The following is an 11,288-nucleotide window of genomic DNA, read 5'->3' as shown; positions in this document are numbered from 1 at the left end:
CTAGGACGCGGTTCGAGGTGCAACGCAGTTCTTTGACAATAGTCGAAGTCAAAAGGTTCGTCGAGACGGTATCGACGAGTGAACGCAGTGGACGAGGTTTCGAGGTTACGCAGTGAGGGACAAAGTGACGCAGTTGAAAGCTTAGACGCGGGGCGAACTCGACTTATGAGCTCTGAACTCGAGAGGGAAAACGGATCTTGTGTTTTTTTGGAGAGAAGTACGACAGATTTTATACTACACAGGATGCTACGACTATTCGAGAGTGGCATACGGGTACAAGGGGCTTTGCATTGTTCCTCAAGAACCTGCCTCACCGAGAGGCACATACCAAGTCCATCAGTAGAGTGACGTCATGCCGAACGCGGAGATGAAGAGCAACATATGGCCACTTCGGACCGGTAGCCGTTGTGAAGGCATGCCGCGAGGTTCGATACCTAATCGAGAAAGACCGGCTACTTCGGTGTGGCTTGGAGCGAAGCGCGCGCTTGGCCGAGCGGCGTCAAGTGGCCCTATTGTTCGCCGAATGCGGAAGACATTCCGAGATCTACGCACGAGGCATCGGAAAGACCGTGCCGAGCTTCGAGTAAGCGTCGCGCACCGTCGAAGGTGTCGAAGAGTGTCGAAGGCGAAATCGAAGTGTTGGGAGACTGAGTCGAAGTACCGGGCGGGATGCGAGTGCCGAAAAGAGGTGAATCGGGGCCCAGAGGGGCTTGGCGCCTATCATCTCCTCCCTATTGAAATTTGGACCGCCCTCGGTCCTCCACGTGATGCGAGAAGCGCGATGGTCGTAAACGGATCGAAGCGGCTTGGCAACCCGGGTAGACTTCGAACGCCACATGGCCGGCGCTAAATGCTGGTCGGAAAGGGGTTATAAGCAGGGTAGACTTAGCCTCATTTTCCCCATCCCATTGTTCCTTCGTCGCTACCTCGTCGCCCTCTCTCGTATACTCGCTGCTTCCCCGATGTCTGCTCGCTCCGCCACCCCTGCGTCGACGCCTTCGCTCGTCAACCGCCGCCTCGCCTCGCTGCTCGTGGTCCTCGAGGCTCCACCGACTGCCGACGCCGCGCTCGATGTGGTCGAAGAGTGGGCACAAGACTTGTCGCCGCTCGTGGTAAGTCGCTCATAAATCTGCATAACCCAACTAACCCTTTGTTGTCGAACAGCTCGCCTATCGCAAGGCCTTGGGTGCCATCCGCGACGAGGAGACGGAGCTGCGCGTTGCCGCCGCCGTCAAGCAACTCGCCGAGCGGGCGTCGGAGTCCTGGGTCGAGTGGGCGCGCGGGGACTGGCCCGAGCTTGCGACCGCCATCGACGCCGAGGTCGAATGACGCCTCGAAGAACAGAAGCGCCTCGCCGAGGAGGAAGCACAACGCGTCGAAGAGGCCGTGAAGCGTGCGAAGGCCGCCGAGGACCGTCGCCTCGAAGACGAACGGCGTCGGAAGGAGGAAGAGGAACGGCGCCTCGAAGATGAACGTCGCGCGCAAGAGGCCGCCGATGAGGAGTTGGCGAGGATCGCGGCCGCCGAGGGGCTTCTTGATAAGGGGAAAGGGCGCGCTAGAGTCGACGAGGAGGTCGCCGAACTGTCGGACGACCCTTCAATCATAAGTGTTTTCTTCTATCGTTGTTCGATGACTAAACTCTTTCGTAGAAGACTCCTCGGACGGTCGAACGTCCGTTCGCAATGACCGAGGTCGACATGGCCACCGTGGCGATGGAGAAGCGCGAGGCCGGACAGAAGGTACGTTCGACCCTCCGTCAAAGCGGTTCGATGCTAAATCTTCAACAGTGTGACCGTTGCGCCAGCTACCGCTCGGCCCCGGTCGATTGCGTGTGGGGCGCTTCTTCGAACCACTCGAGTCCGCGACCGAAGGCCCAGGAGAGGTCGGCCAAACTACTAAGTCGTCAGTGAAGGCTTAGGACAAGAAGAAACAACTTACTGCGCTTCTTGGTGGTAGATCCCCCGCTGCGCGTTTTCTTGGTCTTCCCAAGCACAGACACTTTGTCGAAGTAGCATCCCTGCTGGGACTGCGCGCACCTCTCACAGGTCGTAGCGTTCTCGGCGAGTCGACGAGCCTCCACGACCCCTTCTACGACGGCCTCTCGATGGGGCCAGCCGCCTGGGCCTCGAACAGGACGACCTCGACGCGCTCGACCTCGACGACGAATCTCGGGGGATAATTCGCGTCATCCGCGAGGAGCGCGCTCACATCGCGCGCCGTCGAGCGCTCCTCCATGACATGGACGTCGACCTCCAGAAGATGGAGAAGGCCGCGCTTGCGAAGGGAGGGATCGGTTTCGTGCGCGGGGCTGTAGACGATGAGTAGGCGATGGTGCGGGTCGTCTTGTATCGTAGTTGTCCTTATGTCGTAGAATATTGTGTCCATAGTCGAATCAAAAATGTGGCCCTTGGCCTAGACAAAACCTAGTGGGAACTAAGAAAAGGAAATGCAAATAAGTGTGTTCGAAGCAAGTCGTAATATGATCGAAGGGCATAGAAGGTGAAATCGAAATGTTCGTAGTGAGGGAAAATGGACTTAATGAAACTATAGACTCAGTTTGTCATCACAGCCTAGGAGGACTCATCTAAGGTGAGCCTCCGCGCAACAGTCAAATCGAAGCGTTCGTAGAACGTCGAATGATGTCGCGACTATCGAGTTGAATCGAAGGTATTCGTACAAGGGATGGTCTGGAACGTAGGAGAAAATCAAACATATCACGTAACGTGAGAGCAGGAATGGAGAGAAGAAAGTACGTATCGTGTTGTACAAGTAAGGGAAGAACCTCTATTCGTCGCGTTCTTCGGCTTCTTCGACTTCATCATCATTGTCGTCGCCTAGAGAATTCGATAGTTCGAGTTCTCGAAGACGCTCGGTCGAGACATCTTCGAGATCTTCGGGAATTGGTATGGATTTGCGCGCGAAGTACGGAATGACGCGGAATGCTGCAATGGGTCGATCGAGGACTGTACCGTCGAGTTCGCACACGATGTACGCGCCGCCCTTGTTGCGCGAGACAACGATGAGGGGGCCTAGATATTGTGGGCGCATCTTGCGGTTGAGGGACTTCTCGATCTTCGTGTTGCGTATGAGCACTAGGGCTCCGCGCTTGAAGTCGAAATCCTGGATCGAGTGCTCGTGCTCTTTCTCGAAGCGAATTGCTGCAGTTCGACATGCTTCGTAGACCTTTGAGTGGAGTTCGGTGACTTGCTCGACGCGTTTCTGGAGCACAATGGCCCTACGGGTGATGAGATCGGTCGTCGAAAGGACCAAAGTCGGTGGTGGTTGCAGATACGTGGCTTCGACGATGTCGAGAGGAATGAGCGGATGGGTGCCCGTAACAGCGAAATAGGGTGAGCAGCCCATGCGTCGTCGAGTCGTGATGCGCTCGGACCAAAATACAAAGTACGCCGCTTGGGACCATTTCTTCTCATCTCCGTCGGCTGTCTTAAACAAGGCTTGTCGCGTGCTGAAGTGCGGACGTTCGACGAGACCGTTCGCCCTCGAATTGTACCCACTGATTCGAATATGGTTGATGTGGTACTTCTTCGAAAGGTAATCGGCCGCCTTGATGAACGCCGTACCGTTGTCGGTGACAATCTCACTAAGCGCGCCCCATCGACAGAGGATGTCTTCGAAGATCCAGTCGGCGAGGGCCTTCGCCGTCTCTTTTCGAAGCATTCAAAACTCGGGGTAAGTCGTGAGCGAGCATCTACCTTGGACCAAGTACTTGTATCCGCCCGAAGCTGGCATGTGCATTGTGTCGATGTGAATTTTCGCGAAGATCGGTGCTGGTCCTGTGACGGTCGGAGGAATGAGTATTTGACGCACTTGTCGAGACTGGCAGATATGGCACGATCGAACGAACCAGGCGATGTCGGCGTAGTGGAACGGCCACCAGAATCGCTCATTGACGAAGGCTTGGGTTGCATAGATTCCTCGATGCGCGGTGCGGTCGTGGCATTCTCGAAGTATTCGAAGGCGATCGCCGGGCTTGACGACTAACTTGTGTGCTCCGTGACTGTCCTTGCGCCAGAGGGTGTCATTGTCGAGGAAGAATTGCATGCAGTACTTGATGAACCCTTCGTAGACGCCTTCGGAGATGCCGTGGGGCTTCGCTAACGTACGATGAAATTCGAGCACGTCGTCGAGCTTTGCATCTGCAAGTTGTGCTTGCTCTGATCGAGGCACTAGCTCGTAGCTATTCTCCTCCCTATTGAAATTTGAGCCGTCCTCGGTGTCACGAGTTGGTATGGCGCCTAGCTGTTTTTTAATTTTTCCTTTTCGCGGGCTCGAACCCGCGACCTCTGTACTACCTGCCTGATATGGACACGTCACTATCTACTGTACGATTAGATTAGATGGGGCGGCAGCGCACGGCACAGCTCGGGCCCCGCTGACACAGCTGCTCTGACTCACCGGCCCCGGGGCCGCGTCGGCATGCTGCGCACAGACCAGCTGTGCACAGACCAACGCGCACAGCCTGCCCTAAATCTTCCCATGTATATAAACCAGCCTCTGCTGCCCTAGGGACCTCAGTTTCGACCTCTTGTCCCTAGGTCAGTAAGCTCTCCTGTACTTACTTCTTTTACTTACTAACTAATACATTCTTGTCCCTAGCCTTAGGTTTGAGCACTGCTCACCATCGCTTCGGTAAGAACCAGTCGAACACCCCCAGCTTTTAGGTTTTCTCCTGTCGCTCGACCCCAAGTCACGACATTAGGTCGAAACTCCCCATAGCTGCCGGCGTTCCCTCGGGACTCCCACTACTCACATTCACTTCCTATAGGTTGGGTGGTGCGCACCCTTACTGTACCCTACAATACCTAGATAGCGTACTATACATTGCCACCACTTAGGGGACGAACTCTTCAGTACCTGCACTTCAGTGGGCGGTACTTGTCCTCACGGATGCGTGGCTTAGGTTCCTGCTGCATACTAGCCAAAAGCAGTACTGGGCCCCACATGAATTGCGAACCCTAGTGTTACCTCGGGCGCCGTAGGTGTAAGCTAGCTAGCACGGCCTTTCGTAGCACGCGCACCTCCCCTTCCTCCCCCCATCAACGTGGCTGACAAATTCTTCGACTGCTCTCGACTTGAGCACGCCTTCGACACCCAGGAGCAGGTCGACGTCTCTCATAACGACCCGAAAAGCAACGGAGACAGAGCTCCTTTCTTCATCTGTGATTGGCAACCGTGCCCTAATCGCACTCCACGGTCCATCACTGTTGACGAAGGACACTTCGTGCCAATCCGACGAGTCCAACACCCCAGCGGCCCTGCACTCCGGTACGCTGGCACCTCGAGATCTACATCTCGCCACGTCACTCCCGTCCCATCCCGACCTGCCTCGCCAGGCACCCGCATCCCCCAACCTGTTGCCAGTACAGGTCAAGCGCGAGAAGATCCCCATCTCCCTCGAGGAACTGAGGCAGTCGCACAGCCTACAGCGACCCCTCAAGCAATCCCCCAGTCCTCCCTGGGGCCGCGGTTGGAAAGGCCTCCCAAGACCGAGCCCCGCGACACTCTGCCGCATTCTTGGGCCAGCTCATTGTCAGCGGTCACCGCCTCGACTTCAGTCCCTGTCCTACGTCACCCCGCCTCCGGGCTTCCTCAACCGACTTCACCGCCATCGCCGCTGCGAGGCCGCTACAGCACTCGTTCCTCGAGAAGTCCGCCCGGCGGACAGTCACAACAGTCGCCTTCGTCCGCAGGCAGTCCTTCGTCCCCCTCGTCGCCGATAATGTCCTCTCCCGCTGCCATACCTGATAAGGAGACGTTAAAGCTCCTCCTCCCGCTCCGATACGATGGGAAGTCGGTGATCGAATGCAACCGCTTCATCTCGCAGTTGCTCATCTACTGGACGATCAACACGGCCCTCTCTTCCCTCGAGCTGAAGATCCAGGTTGCTCTCAGTCTCCTCGATGGTGACGCGCGAGCTTGGGCCACCCCCATCTTCTCCCAGCTTGCCTCCGTCCAAATCGGGATCCAGGGAGCGACAACCCCCTTTGCCGACGAAAAGGCCTTCCTTGAAGCATTTAAGGCCCATTTTTGGAATCTCGACGACGCTGCCGCAGCACAGGTGGAGCTTACCAAGCTCTGCTCCGACAAAACCATGCGCGAGAAGCGCACCGCCGCAGAATTCTCTGCGCTGTTCAAGGGTCCGGCGGACCGTTCCGGGTATGGGAACCTGGAACTACGCGACAAGTACCTGAGCGGCATCCCTTCCCGCGTCTATTGCAAACTCAAGCTCGAAACCTTCGCCACGTGGCAAGCTGCTGACAAGCGCGCCACCGAGGTCGAGCAAATCCTCGACGTCAGCCGGGCTCGTCGGCCCGAGCTGAACAGCTTCTTCTCGTCATGAGGTCGAGGACGCGGAGGGGCACGTGGTGGTGCACCCCCGTCACATGGAGCTTCGGCCAGCATTAATGCGGCCGTCGGAAAAGGAAACTTCCCCGGCACATGCTTCGGCTGTGGGAAGCAAGGGTACCGACGCTTCGAGTGCCCCAATTGTAAGGACAAGCCTTACACAAAACGCGCTGACGTGCGGGCTACGGTTGCCTCGGGATCCACCCAGGCCGCGACAAGCGCCCCCGTCACGACATCACCCTCGGCAAGTATAAGTGCTGCTTCAGCGAAATCCGATGATAGGCGCCAAGCCCCTCTGGGCCCCGATTCACCTCTTTTCGGCACTCGCATCCCGCCCGGTACTTCGACTCAGTCTCCCAACACTTCGATTTCGCCTTCGACACTCTTCGACACCTTCGACGGTGCGCGACGCTTACTCGAAGCTCGGCACGGTCTTTCCGATGCCTCGTGCGTAGATCTCGGAATGTCTTCCGCATTCGGCGAACAATAGGGCCACTTGACGCCGCTCGGCCAAGCGCGCGCTTCGCTCCAAGCCACACCGAAGTAGCCGGTCTTTCTCGATTAGGTATCAAACCTCGCGGCATGCCTTCACAACGGCTACCGGTCCGAAGTGGCCATATGTTGCTCTTCATCTCCGCGTTCGGCATGACGTCACTCTACTGATGGACTTGGTATGTGCCTCTCGGTGAGGCAGGTTCTTGAGGAACAATGCAAAGCCCCTTGTACCCGTATGCCACTCTCGAATAGTCGTAGCGTCCTGTGTAGTATAAAATCGGTCGTACTTCTCTCTAAAAATACAAAATCCGGTCCCCCCCCTCGAGTTCAGAGCTCATAAGTCGAGTTCGCCCTGCGTCTACGTCCTCAACTGCGTCACTTCGTTCCTCACTGCGTAACCTCGAAACCTCGTCCACTGCGTTCACTCGTCGATACCGTCTCGACGAACCTTGCGACTTCGACTATTGTCGAAGAACTGCGTTGCACCTCGAACCGCGTCCTAGTTAAGTCCCCACCTATCGAATCGTGTCCCTTCTCTCTACGATACGTCGAAGAGCTCTGCCGAGCTTCGATCGTCGCTAACTTTCCACAGCTTCCGAGTAGCTTCGATGACGTGTCGAAGCCACCTCGTACCTTCCCTAGCGTTCGTAGCCTTCTCCGGAGGCGTTTCTCGTGTTCACTCGATCCGCGGGACACCTTGCTGCTAACTCCCCTCTCATTAGACTATAAGCCGTCTCTCTAGTCCCTTTAGGTCGCACCCAGGTTAGGGGTTAGGGTTTCGTAGGTCGTATCACCGAGCAATCGGAGCTGGCGGACTTAATGGCACAGGTGAAGTCGATGCGCAAGGAGCTCGAGCATTATCGGGCAATGAAGGAGGAGGGTTTTTGATCCGGTCCGCGCTTCGTGCCACACGCGTCGGGCCGCGAGTATCTTCGTGTAACAAGTATAACGTATTGTCTACTGCGATGGTGTATGAATTGGACCAGGGGTCCCAACACTTTCACATCCCAGTTCGACTTCAAGGAAAAAGACGGCACAAGGACGTAATCGCTATGGTGGACAGCGGAGCCACCACAAAGTTTATCAACAAGCGATTCATTGTAGAAAATAAGGTGCAGACGCGGAAGTTGAAGGAACCAATTCCGCTGTATAATATTGACGGCACCCTGAATAAGGACGGAAGCATCTCGGAGGTAGCAGTGCTACAGATGCATATAGGAGAACACGTCGAGAAGACGGTGTTCACGGTCACGGACATCGGTCCAGAAGATGTGATCGTTGGGTTGGATTGGCTACGTGAGCACAACCCTGAGATCGATTGGGAGAAGGGCTCCCTCAAATTGTCGCGATGCCCTGAAACGTGCAGTGCCAGGAGGACTGGCCAAATGGAGCAAGCAGTGACTGCGCGTGATACGGGGGTCAGGCCCACGGTGCGCAGGCGTTCGCTGAAGTCCAAACAGTCGGTCATAGGTGCCTGCCGGAGCAAGGTGCTCCCGGACTTCGAACCCGAAGAAGATTCGGTGGAAGTAGAATGGGATGAGGCTGACTTGATCGAAGCCTGGGAGCAAGGCATCACACTTCCTGGCGCTCCTCAGCTGTTCGTCGCAGCAGGACATACGTACTCCCAGCTGTTCGCTGAGGAGGAGATCAAAAAGAAGGTCGTTAAGACCGCCGAGGAGTCGGTACCCAAACAGTACCACGAGTTTCTGAATGTCTTCTCCAAGGAAGCATCAGAACGGTTACCTGAAAGGAAGCCGTATGATCACGCAATCGAACTCGTGCCCGGCTATTCGACATTCCATTCGAAGGTGTACCCCCTGTCGAACAATGAGCAGGAGGAACTGGATAAGTTCCTAAAGGAGCAGTTAGCGAAAGGTTATATACGGGAGTCGAAGTCACCAATCTCATCCCCCTTCTTCTTCATCAAAAAGAAGGAAGGGACGCTTCGACCCGTGCAGGACTACCGCCGATTAAACGCGATCACGGTCAAAAATCATTATCCCTTGCCGTTGATCACCAAAATGGTGGATAAGCTCCGCGGCGCTACGCTCTTCACGAAGTTCGATGTCCGATGGGGATACAACAACGTCCGGATCAAAGCCGGTGACGAGTGGAAGGCGGCCTTTGTAACTAACCGGGGACTGTACGAACCCCTGGTAATGTTCTTTGGCCTCACTAATTCCCCCGCGACCTTCCAGGCCATGATGAACGAGATCTTCCACGATCTCATTGTCGGCGGCAAGATCCTTGTGTACCTAGATGACATACTCATCTTCTCCACCAACAAAGAGGAGCATGAAAAGGTCACACGCGAGGTTCTGCGTCGCCTTCAGGACAACGATCTGTTCCTGAAGCCTGAGAAGTGCGAGTGCGACGTTCCCAAAGTCGACTATGTCGGCTATGTGTTCAGTGGCGATGAGGTGGCGATGGATCCCGCGAAGCTGAAAGGAATCAATGAGTGGCCGGTGCCCCAGAACAAAAAAGACGTTCAGAAGTTCCGGGGGTTCTCCAATTTCTACCGCCGCTTTATTAAAGACTTCGCTAAGATCTCGCAACCACTCGACCGGCTCACAGGGAACGACCCATGGCATTGGGGCGAGGAAGAGCAGCACGCCTTCAATGAGCTCAAACGGCTTTTCGCGACGACTCCCGTCTTAGCGCTGTATGACCCTAATCGAGAAACGCGCATTGAGGTCGATGCTTTGGATTATGCCACTGGCGGCGTGTTGATGCAGAGGCAGGACGACGGCAAATGGCACCCTATCGCCTTCAGATCTCAAGCTATGGACCCTGCCCAGCGTAACTATGAGATCTACGATAAGGAGATGCTCGCGATCATTGAGGCACTAGATGATTGGCGCCACTATCTCGAGGGGTTGTTACCCAATCAGTTCGAGATCGTAACCGATCATAAAAACCTCGAATATTGGCGTACGTCCCAGCACCTCACGCGTCGTCAAGCGCGATGGTCGCTATTCCTGGCTCGCTTTGACTTCCGCATCATGCACAAGGCCGGAACGTCGAATGGAAAGGCTGATGCCCTGTCGCGACGGTCAGACCATCAGATCGGCGATGAGGACGATAACACCGATCAGGTGGTTCTCAAACCGGAGCGCTTCCGCATCGCCTCCGCCAGACGCGGTCATGCCTCAGTGACGGCCGATCAGTCGCTTCTGAAGCGCATCAGGGAATGTTCAGAGAAGGATCGGGAGGTGGCCGAGGCACTCAAAAAGGTGCAGGATCTCGGGCCACCGCGGCTGCAAAGGGGCTTTGAGGAGTGGAATGCTGAACAAGGGCTTCTGTTGTTTCGTGGGTGCGTGTACGTCCCAAAGAACGCGGAGCTCCGGCGGGATATCGTCAAGATCCACCACGACTCGCCGATCGCCGGTCATGGTGGTCGTGCCAAAACCCTTCAGCTCGTATCGCGGAACTACTGGTGGCCTGGGATGTCTAAATTCGTCAATGAGTACGTAAGCACCTGCGACGTGTGCAACCGTACCAAGACATTCCCAGCCAAGCCCCAGGGTCCGCTGAAGCCGAACGAGATCCCCGAGCGCCCATGGCAGATCATCACGACTGATATGATCGCCGGCTTGCCGAAATCTGATGGGTTTGACTCGATCCTGGTTACCGCTGACCGCTTTACCAAGCAGGTCCACTTCTCCGCCTGTCATGAGACCCTGACGGCAGAAGGTGCGGCAGATCTGTACATCCGCGATGTGTTCAAGCATCATGGGGCCCTGGCCAAGGTCATATCAGACTGAGGTCCCCAGTCCGCTTCGAAATATCTCCATGCGGTGTACAAGGGACTGGGAATCGAGCCGGTGCTGTCCACGGCGTTCCACCCTCAGTCGGACGGCCAGACTGAGCGCTGGAATCAGGAGATCGAGCAGTACCTGCGTGCTTTCACAAGTCACAGGCAGGATGATTGGGCAAAGCAGTTGCCGCTCGCGGAATTCGCACTGAACAACCGAGTTCACTCCGCGACCGGGCACTCCCCTTTCTTCCTGCATCAAGGGTACAATCCTGAGATCCAAGTGCGGATCAATCCGATGTCTGCGATGCCTGCGGCCGCTGATCGGCTCAAGATCCTGAAGGAGATTCGCGACGATACGTGCTCTGCGCTCGAGCTGTCGGCCGAGCGCATGAAGAGGTACTACGATAAGCACGTGCAGGAGGCACCGGTCTTTGCGCCGGGGGACAAGGTCTGGCTTGACGCCCGGAACGTTAAGCTGAAACAGCCGAGCAAGAAGCTCAGTCCCAAGCACCTTGGGCCTTATGCCGTGCGGCGAAAGCTCGGAGACTTGGATTATGAATTAATCCTGCCGAAATCGGTGCCGGTGCACCCGGTATTCCATGTCTCCCTGCTTAGCAAGTACACGCGTAGCGATATCCCGGGCGGGAGCCGGAGGAGCCGCCTGCGATCG

General features: G+C 56.2%; 2 protein-coding genes across 2 annotated transcripts; both read left to right on the top strand.

Annotated features, from left to right (window-relative positions):
- Nucleotides 1-962: 962 nt before the first annotated feature.
- Nucleotides 963-2,325, top strand: POSPLADRAFT_1060390 (hypothetical protein; the record flags this gene model as incomplete). Its single annotated transcript, XM_024481256.1, has 6 exons — nt 963-1,112; nt 1,165-1,320; nt 1,345-1,608; nt 1,650-1,739; nt 1,805-1,882; nt 2,053-2,325. 6 exons carry the CDS (start codon nt 963-965, stop codon nt 2,323-2,325), a joined length of 1,011 nt encoding a protein of 336 aa, XP_024335328.1.
- Nucleotides 2,326-4,856: 2,531 nt separating this feature from the next.
- POSPLADRAFT_1153094 (hypothetical protein) lies at nt 4,857-6,361 on the top strand (the record flags this gene model as incomplete). The annotated part of the gene is made up of 3 exons (XM_024486715.1): nt 4,857-4,921; nt 5,001-5,002; nt 5,031-6,361. Coding segments are annotated over 3 exons (1,398 nt in total), but the record flags the coding sequence as incomplete, so codon positions are not given.
- Nucleotides 6,362-11,288: the final 4,927 nt, after the last annotated feature.

Source organism: Postia placenta (assembly GCF_002117355.1).
Source record: "Postia placenta MAD-698-R-SB12 unplaced genomic scaffold POSPLAscaffold_14, whole genome shotgun sequence".
In the NCBI taxonomy this organism is placed as follows: domain Eukaryota; kingdom Fungi; phylum Basidiomycota; class Agaricomycetes; order Polyporales; family Adustoporiaceae; genus Rhodonia; species Rhodonia placenta.
This window is presented reverse-complemented; position numbering and strand designations above follow the sequence as displayed.